Raw genomic sequence first — 19,256 nt, 5'->3', positions numbered from 1 at the left:
GTTCGAGGATTATAGTTATATATATATATATATAGATAATTACACACACTTGAGAGAGATCTCGGCTCAATGACGCTCGATCGACTGCGCTACTTATTCAAGAGGCTGATTCTCATAATTTAATAGTTCAACTAAGGCTGAACGGGATCGATGTACAGTACTGCAAGAATTGGATCACAGAAGCACGTCACACCACTACAGATTCAATATTAAAGGAGAAGGAGAAGGAGAAGGAGGAGGAAACATTCTGCGTTTTCCATTTCATGTACGAACGAGCAAGCAAGTGATTCAATCAGTCAGCCAGTTAATCGGTTAATCAGTCAGTTCAATGAACCTCAGCCAGCCTAGCCTGGTCTGTGCTGTCTGTAATAGTAAAGTCAGATAATGTCCCCCATCCGATTCACTCCATTGCGCCTTGCCTTGCCTTGCCTTCCGTGCTCGTGCTCATGCTCATGCTCATGCTCATGCTCATGCTCATGTCCATGTCCATGCTCATCATGCTTGCCACCCAGCATATGTGTAGCTTGTAGAGGTAGAGAAGTACAGAACAGAAATAAAAAACCAAACAGATTACATGTCACCTAAGATTATTGAGGACCATGCAAAAAGAGAGAGAGAAAAACCAAACAGATCCGTTTTGTGTGGGAGACCCAGTCAGTCCAAGTACAAGTATCTTCAGCCGTGTCATTCATTTCATCGCCATGTCGCTCATTGATGAGGTTATCAAAAGCGGAAAGATATCAAGACTCATCAGCCCCAATTCTCATGGAAGCAGTAAGGAGGAGCATCCTGCGTCATCACCGTTTGACAGGCACTGGTCCATGACTTCCACTTGCGATCCGACCACTGGTCTTGCGAACCTTTGTCTTGTCCTCTGCACCACTTCGTCGAGGTGATTCTCGTAGAGATCTCGTTTTTGAAACGCTCATGGCTCCCATACCACTGGCAGATCGTGGAGTTTTTGGTTTACCTCCGACATGTACCTTCTCGCTCTTGGTGCTGAGCTTCAAGTTTTCTTGTTCTTGAGCAAGTTCATCCCAGATGGCGTTGGTATCCTCCATTTGGAAGTTCATCTCAGCCTCGTCCTCATATATACCCATTGACTCGCCAACATCAAACGTCTTAGTCATTGTTGTCGTCGTAGTGGTGTATGAAACACTCCGGGCTTTTCCTTTACTGCTGGGGCTTCGGCTTTGACTTCTTCGTAGAGCTGCCCTCTGTAGAATCAATTCCTCTTCACTGTCCACCCCAGTGCTCTGGCCCTGTTCTGATACATGGGCCTCATCATTCTTTGAGCCACTCACACGCATGGAGTTGGATGTTGATCGCGCATAAGGATGGTTTCTAGGATCCATACGAGCATATTTTCTGGGTTGACCTGGTGTTGGTGCAGGGAGGTTTTCATCTTGGTAGGAACCATTTGTGACATCGTTACCATCAATTTCTCCAAGAGCGGCTCTCTGCACACTGGAACGATTTGGAGTTGCGGTCTGGGCACCACTGGAAATGCGCATGGGTGTTTTCGTTGACATTGTTCGGGGAGTAGAAGGCTTAGCCAACTCCATCTTGGCCTTCCATTGATCTTCAAGGTACCATTCCCGGAATTGACCTTGGTTCAAATGCAGCCAATGTTGCTGAGGACCGACCACCATTCCTGGTCGCATGAAACGCATGAAGGCAATGACTTCATTGGCAGTAAAACCGTGTCGATAAATGAGATATGCACCAATCAAACATCCAGTACGGCCAAGACCGGCTTTGCAATGGACTGCGATGGATTTGTTTTTGGCGATCATGTCATGGGCCAGTTTGATGAATTTGCGCACAATAGGAAGAGCGGGACATGTTCCATCCTCGAAGATCATGTCAATGTGTTGGATGCCGAGAGCGGTGAAGTAGGTAGGACAGTACAACTCGGAGTTGAGCCGTACAACCAAACCGACATCGCGTTGGACGAAGTGAGTGAGCACGTTCTTGAAAGGCTGACTTATCCTAGCAGCTTGAATCTCGGGGACGCAGGATGGTAATGTTTCATAGGCTGGAGAGGTGACTGGAATTGGTGCGACAGGCTCAGACTGTGGCGATGCAAAAGCCACAAACTGGGGCGAAACCCAGTTGAAGTCACCCATGTCAACTCTTTCGTAGCGCTCATATCTGGACAAAGTTAGAATAAGAAGAGAGAGGGATGGTAGTAATGGGAACATACTCTTCGAGATTAAATTCTTTCAACTGGCAGATGTTCTCTTCCTTGGCCTTCCACACACCATAAACAACATCTTGAATATTGAGAATGAAATCGGCTTGACTGTAGCCAGCATCTCTGAAGGGCATATAGGGAGGATCTGCTTGAGCAATAGGGGCCAAAGCGAGGTGAGGCGGCCAAGCTTGAATCAGGACCATGTAGCACGCGACCAAACATGCGGCATTGGCACGACTTCTTGCATCAGCTCTGGACCAGAAAACAACAGCCTTGTCATTATTCGCTGGGTCACCCAAGATCTCGTGAAACTGAACAGCAAATCTGTAGAGATGGCCTATGTGTAGCGGGCCAAAGTCGGCATGAAAAGCGTTGTACAGGAGAGTGTCGTCGATTGTGAAGTAGACAGGTGGGGGGCGCAGAGCTGGTGATGAAGGTGTGTTTTGGACTCTCGACGACTTCTTATGTGGCGATCTCTTTGCTTGCGTTGTAGGATAGGGAAATGGAGTGTGCTCGTTGGGCGCTTGAGTGTAGGAGGCGAGATATAATCGATCTGAGAGGGGTGTTGTGAGCGATGTTGTTCAAGTAAACAAGGCAAATAAACAGTGACTTCGGGCATACCTTGAATGTACTCTATGACCTGTCCATAACTGGCCGAATGGGCCATCGTCGGCGCCATTGCTGGTCAGAGGTGGTTTACTAGGGACAATGTTTGGTTGTGTTTGCGATAGCTGTTATTGATCGATTGAGGAGGGGCGATAGTGGTGGTGTTGTTCGACTGGAGGAGTGGGCTATAATTGCAGCAGCATGGGATGAGATGAGCAGAGCAATGAATAGCAGTAGCAGTAGCAGTTGAAGAGTAAAGATGAGAGAGAACAGAGACTGAAGGGACAGACTGAAGGGATAAGATGGAGATGGAGATGGAAATGGTGAATGGTGATGGTAGTGGGTGAGTATCCAGTAATAATAGTACGGATAACAGCAGGCGAGTGCAGGTAGATGTTGTTGCACTCGATTGCTTGTTTGACTTGAACCCGTTCCCCAGCAACCACGGCAGCCACGACCCAACCCCAAACCATCAACAAAGTTGCCCCTTCCCCTGGCCAGTTTTCAACTCTTGGCATCGACCTTTCCCCTTTCGATCGTGGGATTTTCCTCAATGACCACCGCCGACATCATCATCCTCAATCAACACATCCCACCAGCAACGACATCCTCTCCAAACCAAAACCTTATCAGTCAGTCTATCATGGCTGAGCCTGATGGCTTCCCATGCTCACTGTGCGCCTGCTCACCCAGCCCACCATAGCACGAACTAACACTAAACTTGCCCTTCACCACACAGAGTCATTCATGTCCCCTTGCTCACCCACCGCCTGGCCTCGTCGGCCATGCGAGCTCTGCAGGTAGACGCTGAACTATCCCCGCTGGTCCATCGTCGCTTGTCCTTGGTGGTCTCTGCCTCGGAGGATATCACGGCGGATGATGGTCTGGGTAAGCCAGAGGCGACCGTATTACGCACTGAGTACAGCGCTACCACGAATCGAATGCTGCGAGTGGCTGTCAATGGGTTCATGGAGTCTTTGGGTGTTGTTCTGCATGTTATGGAGGAATTGGATCTGAATGAGCAGGAGCACCTGTCATGATCTCTCTCTATCTTCACTTGTTGAGTTCTGTTGTGGGTGTTGTCAATGTCGCATGGGAATAGTTCTATGCTCTTCTGCTGTACAATAGCCACTATAAAAAGGCCCATCACCTCCACTAGATGCAAATTGAGAATCTCAACCTCAGGCAGATGCTCTGTCAAACTCACATCCATTCCTGGCTCGATCGTACCATTTAAAATGAAGGAGAAATTCCCACCTCCTCAGACACCACAGGTTTGATGACGATAATTTACGCCCCAGACCCCAATATGTAGTAGTGGCCATGGGAGGTGATCAGACCGATCGATCCGTTCCCAACAGCACTTGAAGACCCGAACCACGCTGCCCAAGGCACTCACGAGGTCTTCTCCTTTGGCCGTGCGGCTCTGACTGCACCCGCCTCTGTGGCAGGCTCAAATTCAAGAACGAACGTCGTGTTGGGCACATCGACACGGCTCCTGGCTCCGGTATAAAGAGGCCCTGCAGCATTCTCTCCCTGCGCCTGCAGACTTCCAACGGCAGCGCCGCCATATGCGAGCATTCCAAAATACCCACGAACAAACTGCTGTTGCATCTCCGATCTGTTCAAGGCTTGTCTCTCGTGTCCTTCAATCCCTTCTCTTTCTTCCGCCCTTGGCCCTGTGCCAAGCACGAAATACATTTTGTCCATGTCGTTCTTTTTTTCTTGCTCCACACCACTTCTTCCAAATATCCTGTCAAGGTCCAATCGCTGGTCCTCGGCGAGCGGTGTACTGTCATTGTTGAATACCCAAAACTGAATCGTGCTTAGTGAAGGCATCATTCCCTTGGGTTCCGAAATTTGACCTATATCGCCTGAGTCGTCGATGTCGGGGAAGCTCGATACCGTACTTTGCCCATCAAAGTCCACTGCCGGGTCAAGCGAGAGAAGTCCTTGTTTCTTGCCCCATCCACCACCGCCCCCAGTCACTCTGAACAATCTTGTACATCTGTTCCTATTATTGATCATGCTCCACGACTGCAGTTGGAGCGACTGTGGTGGAAGCGTCAGGAGAAGATTCGAATCCGGATCCGCGAATTGTGCTCCAAATTGAGGGATAACAGAAGCGTATATCAATAACGGGCCCGCAGAGGTGGCCTCAGAGTTCTTGCCGATGTAGTCCGAAACACTCTTTTCTAACTCGCTTGAGGCAGGTACTACTGTTGCTCCGGTCTTTATTTCCGTCACCACATTGCCCATCGCTTTCGTGATTGCTCGTCGTTTGGTGAGAGGGGTAAGTGGAAGTATAGACTGACCTATAGCGTCATACTGAAAAGCTGCATCAATAGTCGCTGATTGGAGATCTTTCCTCTGCTCATGGCTGATATTTGTCGCCAACGTGTCATGTTTCCCTTCAGATTCGGTCGAGCTGTGCTGAAGAGTGACTCGCCAAGTATCCTCAACGAGCGTTGCACGACTGCCGTTCACGAAGAACGTGTTGGCGACTGGTAGGGTGAGGTATCCAACAGCCAACTGACGACGACCAATGCCTAGTTGATATGAAAGGTCATGTGCATTACTTCTTGAAACGAAAGTGAGTGTGTAATTGGCACTATCATCTCCAGTAAGCTCGGGCGGAGCTGGCTCAGTGTATGTCAAGCTCGAGCTGAAAAGTATTGACAAACCCTCTACATCACGCTGCCGCCCCGTCGAAGTTTCACTGTATGGCAATGCATCGACGATGGCGGCAACCGACTTGACTTCAACCCTCGACTCGACTGCACCAGGCGCTTGTGAAGGCGCGATCTCAGAAGTAGTGTAAATCCTGGCGATGAGGGTGTGCAGAAAGTCCTTCTGCTCCAGCAGATAAGCCAACGATGGAGTAGCTAGAATGACCACATTTTTAATGGATTGTGACTCTTTAGTCGTGAACTTGGGTACTTGAGCGAGAAAGTCTTGCCAGTCCTATGCGAGGATAAAGGCGGATCCATTAGTCTTATGATCATTCATCATAATGAAGGAAAAGATCGGACTCCAGGACTGCTCTCGTTGGGAAGGGCTGATCGCCAGAAAAAAACTCACAGAATGATTTCCACCACTAAACCACGTCATCCCAATACGAACACTGTCCGTAGGATCCTCATGACTGGAGAATCGTGGATGAGCCAGATGTCTCTCCTCGAGCCATGGACTTATGTTAGTCTTCGGATCCTTTGGCTGAGATGATGATGATGCTGCTGCTTTCCCCAACCGAGTTGATTGACAATGAAAAGCAGCGATCCGCGCTATACTCGAGGGCAGATTCCGCTTGTTGGAACCTAGATTGGATATGACTGCAATGTCTCGCAAGGAATGCCCCAGTGTTGAGCCTCGAGTTGATGTTAGTGAACGCGTCGTGCAGCGGATGCATATGGCCCTGCGTGACATGGTGCTGTGAATGCGGTAAGAACGCCGCTGTGTCCCTTGTGGCTTGAGGGAGGAGCAGAATGAATAAAAAGATAAACTAATTGCATGTAGATCACGTTGGGAGTGCTCCCTCAAAGATGTTGGGTACTGTTTAGAGCATTGATTCTCTACGGGAAAGGGTGATTTTAAATTCAAGAATGACACTTTGAAATGATTCTGCATCATTTTCTACACAAACCTACGACAGCAATCCATGCTCTCGCACGGTGTCAACAGTCCACAACATCTTAAGCACGCGAGCACAGTTTGACAAACTTTATACCTGTGTTCATTGATACAACGATGTGCTATCATCATTCGTTTTCTAGCAATCAACTGCGTCCGCTAAACGAATGGGTAGATTCGCATCAAAACACAAGTCACCCAAGTACGTGCTTGCTTGCTTGTTTGCTATGCTATGCTATGCTACCTTATGTATTTTGCACCTAATGTACCATCATTCGCGTGCTTGTACTGAAGGCGGGTTTGATTGAACATGAATGGTAATCATCCCTCTCATGCATAATTTCACTCATCTCCTCGCCATGTCAAAAATCCTCGAAGTTCTCCGGCCCCGCAGGATAGTACAGCTCGTCTGAAACTCTCAACCCTTCATCCATATCAACATCTGAGTTCGTATTTTATTGTTGTGCGCAAAAAAGTGAATTGCACCCCGTTCAAAATTGGGAAGTTGGTAGAAGTTATGATCCTCATTCAATTTTCAGGCATTCCATCTCCATGGCCATAAGTGAGTTGGGAAAAGGTCTGTTGCTAACTTGCTGATTGAATAGAGTAATGGAAAGGTGTTCGGCCATATCTGGATAGAAATCGCCTCCTTTCCTGTAATAGAATATCGTTAAGCAAATTGGCCAATCGAAAAATGCGTATTGCTGCAATGGCCAAAAAACCATTATTCATCAGAGCTCCAAAACTCCTGAGCACTGGTCATAAAGCGTAAAAGTGTACCACGTTGTTGGTTAGCACTGTTTGATCATTTCTCGTCCTTGTCCTTTGACCGCCAGAACAAAAGTTTGCTAATTCTGTGAGACCTCCGCTTAGCCTTGTCATCAATGACAGAGATGTCGGGCACAGTTTCAAACTTCAGTTTGCTGCCATGTGAAGATCCAGGAATCAATCGATTCAGGCTTGCCAAGCTTGCTCTCTTCCATGCTTGTTGGTTGTTGGAGCGAGATGTCGATGGAACAATCATGGAAGCGGAACGATGCTCAATCGAGGACCTGGTCCCTGCACTGCTGGAGAACCTAGGTAGTGCGCCACTTGAGATGCTATCGCTGAGTGAGGGCAAATCGTCGTTGGAGGCTCGGAGGACAAAGTCTGGGCTCAGTTCACCATGAGACCGAGATGGAGGAGATAGGTTGTCGAAAGAGATATGATCTGCGTCTGGTGAAGAAATCATCGAAGCCGAAGTTGTTCGACCTTCCGTTGATGAAGCATATTGAGACTGTGGAGCCGGGTATGCGAACGTCATTGGGGACGATGCTGGGCGTTTCAGAGATGCCATTTCCGAGAAAACAGGAGCCTCGATGGTAGAGTCTGAGGATCGTGCACATGCCACTCTTCCGATTTCTTCTTCAGTGTCAACTATGATCACATCGTCGTTGTCCATGGACAATCCCAATCCTTCTCCAGATCTTGAGGTGGGTGTCGCAGATGTAGGTTCACTCAATGAGGTAACCAATTTCTTTGGGCGAGAATGAATTCGAACAAGCTTTCCAGATGACATCGCATTTGCATTTTCTTCTGCCAACAATTTGTCTTCCTCTTCCTCATCGAATACGTCTTCGGATAATGAAGGGTTACTACCCATTCGATGCACACCGAAGGTCGCTCGATTGACAGCTGGCATAGTGGGGGCAGATTCAGTTCTCCTATGAACCGAACCAAAAGCATCCGACGTGCCTCGACGTTCGCTGCTATGTAGCTTGGCAATTCGGGAAGCGTGGACTTGTTTGTTATGGCTGTCCTGGCTAAATTTCTCCTCGCTCCCAAAAGGTCCCAAGGCAGCGTCAAGATCCAAGATTGGGCTCATGATTGGCTCACTTGCCGGGCTACTGTTGAAAGTCTGGAGGGCGGGTAAAGGTTGCGTTCGTGGTCGAATCCGTGTGGTAACAGGAGATGGTTCTCGCAGAACAATGGTGTCATCTGCGTCGAATATCTCGTTCAATCGATCACTGGGTCTCCTATTCAATACAGGCGGAGTGGGCATCGGTGGATGTTTTACTTTGCTTGATCGCTTTTCTGACTTCCTGGAAAAGATGCCCGAAGTCCACGTATGATATTTCCGCTTGCGAGAGGAAGATGCGCCCTCTCCAGAGGAAGTCTTTGGTCTTGCTCGATCTCCAAATACCTCCAGCCGCTTTGGTGGAGGGGTGGATGCGACAAAGACATCCATTGGATTTCCAGTTTCTGCTCTTGGAGTAGCCAATGGCGAAACGTTGTTTTGGTTCAGCCAGAAGTACTTCTTCTTGTTTGGTGGGCTGCCCGAACTCACAGTTCCAGGAGATCCAGAGGCTGACAGAGGACGCTTGGGAAGACTGATCACAGATAATGACTTGTCACCAGAGGCCATGCTGCCTGTCAAAGTCGACAAAGCATCGGCGGTTTGTGGTCGTTCAGGGGAACCATTGGTGGATTCACTTGAAGAGCTTATCACCAGGGTAGGTCTTGGTGTAGGGCTGGCAATTGAGTTGATGCTTCCTGATAGCGAATGGCAACCGCGGATCGTAGAATTGCTTCCCTCAGTCTCGGATGAGATCATTGACAGAGGTCGTGGAATTACATCGACATGTTCCGAAAATCCCACACGTGGTCGCACACCAGGAGCACTATCTCGGCGTCGAGGGGACGATGGTGGAGTCCTGACGATGTTTGACATTGACTGTCGGATTTGGGGGCTTGATCGTGCAAATGAGAATGTCTGTGCATCGGATGGGGTGGTTGGGGTCGAACCCGCCCGAGCTTTGGCCAAAGCGTTGGCTTTGATCAGCTCGGACGTGTCGATGTCGGAAACAGAAACCGCTTGGCTGCGCTTGTGGGCGTGCATTCTTGGAGGTGGTCGATACTCGGGCTTTTCCGGACTGGTACTGACCATCTGAGGACCATCAGTCCCGCCACCTCCAACAAATTCACTGACACCCCGACGGTGGCCAGTGCGAAGAGGAGGTTGGGACTCGGTGAAGTCTGCCTTTGTAGGACTTGGTGATGCGTGGACTGAAGGTGTGTGTGGTGCGAAGGTGAAGGCGGGAAGAGGAGCGGGCCTAGCAGAACGGACCGCGCGTTGCTGATTGAGGGCCATTTCCTGCAAGACTGGATGTGTAGGACTAGGACTTCTCTCGGGCGGTAGATCGGCACCAGGATTGAATGAGAAAGCAGGCAGGGTAGGGCGAGGAGACCGTCGCTGTCCATCAGAAGCCATGTGTTGTGTGGAGGGACTTCCTTGGTCGATATTGTCTGGTCTCACAGCATCATCTTGACCGGGATTGAAATTAAACGTTGGCAAAGCAATAGCATTAGGATTTCGAGATGCTCGTCTTCGATGAGGCTGGGGTGATCTTGGAGGAGTACTGGTGTCTGCATCGAATGGTGAGAGAACGGGAGCCGTGGCCGGAATTGAAAGAGAAGTCATGTTGGAACAAGGCGCCACCCTTTGATAATATGTTTAGTGGTAAATAACTATTAGACTGTCCAGCAGGTAGGAGCAATCAATAGAATTGCAGGTGTTCCAGCACCTTTGAAGTCTTTCTTCGAGGCTTTTGCAAAGGCACGGCTGCCACCATTACAATATTGAGGGCAAAAAAGGCAGTCCGAGGGAACAGATTGAAAAAGGAAGGACGTGTATAATGGATCTGATCTGTGTTAGAATGCGCTCCAGAAGGATTTAGATTGAGTGTCTAATACCTAAAGATCGGCAGGTGAGCACACACAAACAAAGGTCGCAAAGGTGAGAGAAGAGGTTGTGAGGTGCTCGGTACTCGTGGAGAATCGGGGTGATTCAAGATCGGTTGGCTTTGAAGGAGTGGACGGCTACCTGAGGAAAGATCCAGATGAGGATCTTTCGTCTGCAGGAGCCAAAAAAGTGAGGCCGCCAAAGGATGGAGTGAAGGTGAGATAGACTGAGGGAGGGAGGAGCAGGAAGAGGAGGGAGGAGTGGTGTGCAAGTCGGTGGTGCCCAGAAGTGGTGGATGGATTGAGGACGGAGTAGTACGAGAACAGCACAAAGAGACGAGCCCCAGCCTGGAGCCTGTGCCTGAGGGAGGAGCTGAGGGAATGAACGACTCTGACCTCTGGGCCGGGAAGCAGCGGCAGCGGCGGCAGTGGGTGGGTGGGCAATGGCAACCAGAGCCTAAAGGGCCTGAACAAGAAAACCAGGAACAGCGCGAGACAGGAACATGACCGGTGGGAGTGGATTGGGTGCCTGAAAGGGTGGGTTCGCTCTGCAGCTTAGGCATGGGCTTTAGGCTTAGCGTTGCCGACCAGCAGCCCCAAAGAAAGCCTTCATAGGAGCAAGAGGGTTGTGTGGATCATGCACGCTTCAACTCAGGCTTCAAGTTCTTCTATCGACATACTCCGTACGTGATGCTTAATGCTTGATGCTTTGCTGCTGACATTGGTGTCTGTACCTACGAGTAGGTAGTGACAATCCACCGCCCTCGTACGAGTAATGGTGATTTCCATTCTCCAACATGATCCTCGCTGGTTTGATCACCCCGACGGTGGCCCTGAAACTACTCGTACTTGATGGCACAGTTTGATTGACACTTTATCCGTAGTACTCGGTAGTGCCAAACTGCCAGTGGGAAGAGGCTACGTTGACAGGCGGCCGTCGACCGCCAACTGACCCAGGAAAATGAAGGTATGGCTTTTAACGTGCACATCCCTGGCCAGCAGATGAGCAATTTTACTGAATCAGATTGGTTCGAGTCCACTTTTATGGCTGTGTCTGTGCTGGAGATTCTTGTCAACCCAAGTTTCATTGCCGGTTTGACTCAAATGTTGAGAGGCGTTCTCCATACTCTATCTTAAGCTCCGTGCCATTTGATCTGAGCCATCACGAGTACTCGTATGTTTGATGGTGATTCTGAAGCATGAGTTTGTGGAGAAGGGAAGTCAAGAACTGCCACGGCTTCAGTTCGTGTCCCTTTGAGTAAAGATTGGCGGCCAACACGAGCCCCCCGAGCCGTCTGGGCCCCTCGGCCCTGGTCCATTGCGCTTATGCAGGAACTTGCCCAGCTCTGCCATCAATTGGCACGGAGTAACCGTGCCAGTACGTCGTGGCGGTCTCCCCAAAATCCATCCACCTTTACCAAACTGATAGGCGGATGGAGATGGTCCAGACTACCGACTCTGAGCTATCGCTATCTCATCACCGCATCTGTTGGCTTCATGGCCTTTGCCATCGAATCTTGAAGGAAAGTCTGCACGGCAACTATCGTATGAATCTGCGATCGGTACAAACCTTCATCAAAAGCCACTGATGATCATACTCGGATACACATCTTTTCAGTTCAACATGAGACTCGCTTGTCGTTGGTCACCCCAGTGACGATGCGCCTAAATTTCGCTACTTCGATAACCACGATAAAAGTGTCCACATGACACCGATGAATAACATCGTGTAGCTCCTACGGAGGACTAGTTCTCTACACTTTGTAACTACCTCGTAGACTTGAAAACTACCGAGGATGGAGACTCGCGAGGTGCCCATTGTTGCTCCCACACTCCGCGCCCTCCCTACGAGGCACATAACATTTCTTGCCACTCTTCACCGCTTCCCCCCCAAGCTGAACCATGGTGAACCAATCCGAGATACATATCCATTTCTGGGCCAACTTCACGTCAATACTACTTGCTTTGACGTTGACCATTCAGCGCCGCAAATGAAGAGGAACAACCTTTGGCTTCACATCCATCTCCTGCAAGACCACCTGCAGACCAGGCTTTAGCGCACTGTAAGTTCTGCACTACATAACCGATTATGCAAGGGCATCGCTGAATTCTGATCACAACGTCTGTCCGCACGAGGAGGGGAAAATTTTTCTCCTGTTGCCCTGCATTAACCTCCGCGCCCAGTTGCGTGGCACCAATTATCTGTGCTCACCATCTCGCATCATCACTCGAACCAACTTGGATGATTGACAACTAGTCAAAAATCCTTCACGGGTATGCATACCTTTACCCACCTTGATAACTGCTTTCGAATAGTTGACCGTCTTGGGCAATCCCTTGTGGGCCAACGTGCCTTCGCATGAACAGGCGAGTACGAGCTTTTGAGAGAAGTTTCTCACATTTTCACTGGTAGGGACTACTGGTCCAAAGTTTTGGATTGCATGTTGCATTCAGGAGCTGTCAAAGTTCATTCTACATCCATGAGCCTTGGCTACGGGGTTACCCAGACCTCAGGCTGTCTTTTCAGTCTCGGATTGTACGCCCTAACTGCTATCCACCCTTCCGAGCAGTCATTTCACGTTTTGTGAAACCAAAATTCCGAAATGGCACCTCCAAAGAAGCAGAAGGTTGCAAACAAGTCACAACAAGCCAGACACAATCCACCGAAGCAGCAAACCTTCACTGGCATTATTGGCACCACCAGTACTCGTAGTACACAGAAAATCTCTGAAACTCAACAACAGGCCGCCCCAATCCAACTACAGCAATCCATTCTGGACGTCTTTTGCCGCGCCTTCCACGGCGATCAACGTTCCCTAGACGACATCAATGCGTCTATCCAAAAGGTAAAAGGCCATCTCTTCCTGCGAGAATTTTCACATGCTTTCGCCAAGCAAGAATACCTGGACGCGTATGCTCTGAGGTGGAGTGCCAGCCGTGCTCTGGGTTATCTAGACATCCTGCTACACGGCGACCTGCAGGATTTCTGGCTCGGCGAAATCACTTCGAGGCCAGATGACAATAATAATGCTGCAGACGCACATACGAGTACGGACGCAGCTGATCCACCGCGAGAGCAGAGCGACAGCGGCGCTTGTAGAATCGCTTGCATTGGAGGTGGTGGGGGCGCGGAGGTGGCTGCATGTGCGGCTGCAGCACTGGCCCTCAGCACCACCACTTTCGACTCTGCTCGTTCGGGACCACGCCCGCTTTCTTTATCGTTGTCGCCGTCGTCCAAAGCGGAAATTCACGCCATCGATATCGCAGACTGGTCGGGTTGTGTTGAAAAGCTGACGACCGCTCTGACCGCCCCGCGAGAACTGTCGGCGTATGCGAGCGAGAGCGCCAAAGCCGCGAACAAACCCCTGATCGACCCGGGTTGTCTGCAGGTTCGCTTTTCGCAGCGCGATATCTTGAACGCGGACGAGGATGCTCTCCGTGGCTTGCTCGGTGGCGTCGGTCTATGCACCATCATGTTCACCTTGAACGAGCTGTTCACGGACTCGATCGCACGGGCTACCGCCTTCTTGTTGGCGCTTACTGATGTCATGGCATTGGGTTCATGGTTCCTGGTCGTAGACAGTCCTGGTAGCTACTCCGAGGTCAAGTTGGGTAACGGTGAGGACGCAAAGTCAAAGCGATATCCCATGAAATGGCTGCTCGATCATACACTACTGGAGGTTGCAGGAGGTAAGAACAGTAAGTGGAGGAAACATGTCTCTGATGATTCACGCTGGTTCAGGCTGAACCCGGCCCTGAAATATCCCATGGATCTCGAGAACATGAGATATCAGATTCATCTCTATCAAAGAATAGAATCCGAAGGTTCTTGATGACTTTTTTCGTTTTTGGACGTCTCTATTTGCTCGCTTTTCCCAATACAGATGTAGTCATTGTCTACTCGTCATCATCGTCACCCTCCTCGTTAACGACGTTGAAGAATCTGAGCTCGTAGACACCCTTGCTTGTTGAGACCACACGGAGCCAGTCACGGAGTTGCTGCTTCTTGAGGAACTTCTTTGTCCTAACACGATCATTAGCCCCACCGCCTCCAGTATTCATGTTGACATCGCAAACGTACAAGTACTTCAGGTAGCGGCCCGAGAAAGGAATGTGAGTGACGACCTCGATCTTTCCGTCTCCGACCTGGGAGATGGACACATTGTCGCCGAGGTTGTTGGTGCGACCCTCAACCTTGATGCGGTCGTGCAGGAACTTCTCGAACGCAGCCAAGTCGAAGATCTTATCGCTGACGGGCTGGCTGGCGTTGATCACGTACTGAGAATATGTTGTTAGTGTTGCGCAATCGTCCGCAGGCAAAGGGAATTGTCCCATCTGCTCGGGGTCCGGGGAAAACTCACCTTCTTTGTGACCTTGGCCTTTGATCCTTTGCCTTTCTGGCTGCGTGCCTACATGATACCAAAACGAGAAAACCTTAGCCTACTGTCCTCTTCATGCCCTGGTAGATTCTCCGCAGCCACATGGGCAAATGTGCTTTTCGCGGAGAACCACTTCAGGGCGAAGCAGCAAAGCGGTTCGGTTGGCTTACCTGAGACTGTGTGGGTGCCATTGCGAATGAAGAGAATGTGCGGTCGCAAAGAAATTGATATCCTGCGCCTTTGGTGGTGTTTTGAGAGGGTGGTGGAGAGAAACTGTACTTGTGCAGACAGATTGAAATGTTCGACCAGGCCGGGGAAATTTCGAGGTTGTGTGCTCGCCGAACATGCCGCTTTTGGCGGCCTTGGCAGGATTTAAGCAGAAAAGCCCAGCCTTGCGCAGCCTTGTCCAAGACCTTGTCCAGAATAGGCAAATACTTTTCAAATCGCAATCAACAACTTGAATGGGGTCTTCCTTGCTCACTTTTATGGACTCTCCAAGCACTATAAGCAAGTCGCCAGTTTATCCTCGTGCCTTTGCAGACCGAGCCAAATGAGTCGAGTAGGTGAGTCCGGTGGTCTCCACGGCAATGTCATCCAGAGCGTGGTTCCGGTCAGAGTTCAGGAGACGATTACTCTGTTCTGGCAAAACAAATTGTCGAAGATTTTGTCCAAAGGCTCTAACATCGATCACTCGAGGCCCATCGACTGGTATCACTCATGCTCAAGCAGTTGATTCCTCTCCGGTAGGGAAGCTGCCAAGCCTCACGGGCGATTGAAATCCTCTACGCTGGGGTTTGCGAGAAGTCGTACAATTGCCTACGTCTACCCACAGACCTTCCTTCATGGTTCAAGTATCACCGTGTAAGTTCAATGAGTGGGTAAATTATGATAGGAGAAGAAAGGTAGATGATGGCAGGCTCTCGTTGGATTTTTCCGCCCTCTGGACCAGAGATCAAGTCTGCTGCAGCATGCCAGGCTCCGGCTTTGAGTCGACAGTGGTGAGTGATTTGCTACTGGTCTCGAGGGCGTCCTCCTGGTGCACAAGACGACATTATCCTGGTTGTCACATGACCTACCGAACGTGCTCCTCTTGTGTGCCTTTCCAGATTCCTCAAGATGACATCAAATCTAAACACAAACCGAGAAAGTCCCACATATCCGCAAACACGCCTGAGTGCAAGTGTTCTGACAAATTTTTCAAATACCAGCCGGCCGTTGTCGAACATGATCCGCACCCAGATGACTTACAACCAGCCCAATTTGTTGTCTGTCGGAGTATCCTCATTTTTAAGGCTGATGGGTCTACTGAAGTTCTGTCCTTTATCCCACTTGAGATGGACGAAACGCTTTTTGTCCCACCACCACCATCATATCCTCCTCTCAACACCGTTGAAGAGTTGAGTCCGCCGTCACATGCTCTAACAGGCATATTTCAACCTCACGAAAGATTGAAGGTGACTGACAATGCATGGCAGATCCCAGTCCAACAGGTCCTCTCTCTTCCTTGCCGGCTGGCGCACGCCTTGCTGATGCAGCCGGAGAAGTTGTCGGAGGGAAATCAACAGAGTAACTACGATACACGATTCACTTTCAATATTCCATATCAAGCAGCCGAGCGAAGTCTGCGAGCTCCACGTAAGTCACGAAAGAATGCAATGAACTTTCTAGGTAGAAGGTGCATCTACAGACGCTGCACGTTACAACTGAGCCGCACCCACCGATTACTCTTCAACACCCGAGGCTGGCTTCGAAACACTCTGGCGCTCGCTCCAAGTACCCAAAAGTACTTTCTTGGGGCCCGATGATGCGCAAATGGGCTTCGGTTTGATGCCTGCCTCTCTCCCGGATCCTCTCATGGCAAACTCCAGCTCCAACACGACAGTACGCTTATGCCAGAGCCGAACAACCATGTGATACTTTACATTTACTTCGACGCCGGCGACTAGAGGAGAGTGCAAGTCAACCCGTTCACGAACTCATTCCCATAGTTGGATGACCAGCTTACCTGGTCGAATACATTTATCTACGTTGCTTCCGCATCAACAATACCTTTCTCACTCAACAACTGTTCACGCTCCTCTGCCATGTATACAAAGTCTCTTAAACACGTACAATACTTATTTTCCCGAGCAGTATTCAATCGACAGCCAAAGTACACATAGCAACAACATGCCAGAATGAAGGGTTACTGAGGAAACGAGACACCTTTGTCGATAAGGCTACACGATTGCTTCATACATAACACAAGCTGCTACTCAGAAACACTTGGGAGCCCACACATGGGACAGCCAGATTCTCCAGGCCAGAGCCTCGTCAACTTGAAAGGCGCACGATGTCAGGAGCAACGGAGGAGGATACGAAAGTGGGAGGAGTATATCGGAGTACTAGGGCCATTGATGCTGGAGAACTCCAGGAATCTAACTATGCTACCTGCGTTGATATTATTCAGGGGGCCTCCGTGCGAGCAAACACTATTACATGACAGTACACACGAGGCTGAAATCCACTATCGGCTTCTCGCCAAAAAATCGCCGAGTGGCTTTCACTTTCAAACTTGGCCGACCTATTGCCGGCACATTCACTCCTTTGGAGATCCGATTTTCAGTGTTCATTCAGTTCCGCCAGTCAATTGCCGAAAGTCCTTCTACCGCTATCCATGGATATTGTTTTCCTTCACAGCTCTAGGCTGCCAGCCTTGCTTCAGCCAATCAAACTTGATATTCATTCACTGTCTCCATCGATTGTGAAGAGGCGGCGATTGATTCTTGGCCACAGCCGACAATTCTCTAATCTATAAGTACCTCCTTCGTCCTCCCAACCTTTGGGAAGTTTTTCTTTTTCCTTTTCCAGCTCTCTTTGCCTTTTGGCTTAGATCAAGTGTAGTATCTGTTCTTTTCAGTTTAATCTCTGAAATCATCCTACGGGATGAATACTTTGATTATTCTCATTTTTGGATCTCGCTGGTCAAATCCCTCTGTGCTTGCGCAATGGATTTCTGGCACCGTGTCCTTGGTCTTACACTACCACCTCGTGATGCGAACCACCTTTTCATCATTCCTCTTGCCTTGAGCAAAGTTTTGGAGAAGAGAAAGAATTATTCAGTTTTGGTTGTGTGGTGGATTCTGGACTCTTGATATCGGAGATGATTTCACATGTGAGATTTTTGATAAGTGAGGTTGATATTAAGTCATGGCAATGAGGAAGGAAGCCACCGGAAAAATTCGTTGCGAGCACCTCGCCGGCACCCCACTGGCCAGCCATCAACGACGAGCACAGAATCTCATGTCCTTGGCACTTCGATTTGTTTGTTCTCGTACTAGTCGAAGTTGCTCTTGAAATCATCATCTCATCAACATTCCATGCCGACACCCACTCTCACAACAGAGTTCAAACCTCTCGTAAAAGTCCATTGAACTTGACCCAAACGCAGTCACGTAGGGAGTGTCAGAATTCGTGAACCACCCAAACTGCGTTCTACCCTTCACCACCTCAATTTTGGTGACAGCCTCACATGTTTCTTAGCCATAAGTTCTCTTTTGAAATTTGTAATGATGTATAACTTGGTAGGGTAGCTCTTATAGTACTTATAGCTACTAGAATATATGACCAATTTTATATGTAGACCTCCTTTCGTTGTTGTGATTGTTGAGTACGGCGTACTCCAGGGCGGAAATCGGGGAAGGTGGTTCACGAATTATGACACCCCCCGGGTGGCAGTCAAGCATCTCTCATTAATTATTGTAAGACATCTATAGCGTCGATTTTCTCCGAAAACAATATTTAAATTCTCAGCCAAATTTCTCAAACCCAGCTTGCAGTCATACTCCAAATCTAGAAAACGCACTAGCATACCACCCTCTCCAACCCTACAATGTCAGGCGACACGACCATGACAACTTCAGCTTCAGCCTCAGCGCATGTCGACCCTGCAATTTTCAGCTCACTGCAATCCAAGATCGATGAAGAGACGGCAGTACGAGATGAGCTGCGGGCGCACGTCGACAATATCCAGAAGCAAGGGCGCTTGACGCAGTCAATCCTGTCACGCATACACAATACTTCCACCGACGAACTAAATGACTCCGTGCTCAAGCCCGCGTCTGACGCGTTGTCCGAACAAGCCGCAACCGTCAAGAGTCTTAGCGAATCCGCCTCCAAATATCCCTTCTACAAATGGAACTCGATCTGGCAACGTGACATTCAGGCAGTGATCAGCAGTATTCAAGTGTCGGAATGGCTGAAGAGTGGCAATTTAGCGACCCTGGAAGAGATAGGGCAGCGACTACAAGGTGAGATGGAAAAAGAGCCTACAAGAAGTTCCCCGCAGGCAGCCTCGAGGTCATCAATGCTAACAGATCTGAATAGTCCCCGTGAACCTGAAGAATGAAGACGCCTTCCACATCACGATAGAAGATTACCTCCTGGCTCTCACCAACACAATCGAAGAGCTCGCTCGTCTTGCCCCCAACGCAGTCACACTCGGGGATTACAATCGACCACTCCAGATCAGCAAGTTCATCAAAGACGTCCACGCGGGGTTTCAGCTATTGAACCTGAAGAACGACGCTCTGCGAAGACGGTCCGACGGTGTCAAATACTCGGTGAAAAAGGTGGAGGACGTCGTCTATGATCTGAGCTTGAGAGGGTTGATTCCCAAGTAACGAATCTCTTTTGACTAGGTGAAGGACAACCTGTAACAGTAAAGGAAAGAAAGAGAACGCCTT

General features: G+C 49.4%; 7 protein-coding genes across 7 annotated transcripts; 3 read left to right on the top strand and 4 right to left on the bottom strand.

Moving 5' to 3' along the window:
* Nucleotides 1-797: 797 nt before the first annotated feature.
* LTR84_002335 (uncharacterized protein) lies at nucleotides 798-2,876 on the bottom strand (the record flags this gene model as incomplete). The annotated part of the gene is made up of 3 exons (XM_064845949.1): nucleotides 798-2,154; nucleotides 2,207-2,750; nucleotides 2,819-2,876. The coding sequence occupies 3 exons, from the start codon at nucleotides 2,874-2,876 to the stop codon at nucleotides 798-800; spliced, it is 1,959 nt and encodes a 652-aa protein (XP_064706803.1).
* A 570-nt stretch (nucleotides 2,877-3,446) lies between these two features.
* On the top strand, nucleotides 3,447-3,843 carry LTR84_002334 (uncharacterized protein; the record flags this gene model as incomplete). Its single annotated transcript, XM_064845948.1, has 2 exons — nucleotides 3,447-3,478; nucleotides 3,543-3,843. 2 exons carry the CDS (start codon nucleotides 3,447-3,449, stop codon nucleotides 3,841-3,843), a joined length of 333 nt encoding a protein of 110 aa, XP_064706802.1.
* Nucleotides 3,844-4,198: 355 nt separating this feature from the next.
* On the bottom strand, nucleotides 4,199-5,703 carry LTR84_002333 (uncharacterized protein; the record flags this gene model as incomplete). The annotated part of the gene is made up of 2 exons (XM_064845947.1): nucleotides 4,199-5,627; nucleotides 5,699-5,703. 2 exons carry the CDS (start codon nucleotides 5,701-5,703, stop codon nucleotides 4,199-4,201), a joined length of 1,434 nt encoding a protein of 477 aa, XP_064706801.1.
* A 1,535-nt stretch (nucleotides 5,704-7,238) lies between these two features.
* On the bottom strand, nucleotides 7,239-9,893 carry LTR84_002332 (uncharacterized protein; the record flags this gene model as incomplete). The annotated part of the gene is made up of 1 exon (XM_064845946.1): nucleotides 7,239-9,893. One exon carries the CDS (start codon nucleotides 9,891-9,893, stop codon nucleotides 7,239-7,241), a length of 2,655 nt encoding a protein of 884 aa, XP_064706800.1.
* A 2,863-nt stretch (nucleotides 9,894-12,756) lies between these two features.
* Nucleotides 12,757-13,986, top strand: LTR84_002331 (uncharacterized protein; the record flags this gene model as incomplete). The annotated part of the gene is made up of 1 exon (XM_064845945.1): nucleotides 12,757-13,986. The coding sequence occupies one exon, from the start codon at nucleotides 12,757-12,759 to the stop codon at nucleotides 13,984-13,986; it is 1,230 nt and encodes a 409-aa protein (XP_064706799.1).
* A 64-nt stretch (nucleotides 13,987-14,050) lies between these two features.
* LTR84_002330 (uncharacterized protein) lies at nucleotides 14,051-14,723 on the bottom strand (the record flags this gene model as incomplete). Its single annotated transcript, XM_064845944.1, has 3 exons — nucleotides 14,051-14,431; nucleotides 14,515-14,562; nucleotides 14,703-14,723. 3 exons carry the CDS (start codon nucleotides 14,721-14,723, stop codon nucleotides 14,051-14,053), a joined length of 450 nt encoding a protein of 149 aa, XP_064706798.1.
* A 3,680-nt stretch (nucleotides 14,724-18,403) lies between these two features.
* LTR84_002329 (uncharacterized protein) lies at nucleotides 18,404-19,193 on the top strand (the record flags this gene model as incomplete). The annotated part of the gene is made up of 2 exons (XM_064845943.1): nucleotides 18,404-18,821; nucleotides 18,898-19,193. 2 exons carry the CDS (start codon nucleotides 18,404-18,406, stop codon nucleotides 19,191-19,193), a joined length of 714 nt encoding a protein of 237 aa, XP_064706797.1.
* Between the last annotated feature and the right edge of the window lie 63 nt (nucleotides 19,194-19,256).

Source organism: Exophiala bonariae, assembly GCF_035927105.1.
Source record: "Exophiala bonariae strain CCFEE 5792 chromosome Unknown scaffold_12, whole genome shotgun sequence".
NCBI lineage: Eukaryota > Fungi > Ascomycota > Eurotiomycetes > Chaetothyriales > Herpotrichiellaceae > Exophiala > Exophiala bonariae.
This window is presented reverse-complemented; position numbering and strand designations above follow the sequence as displayed.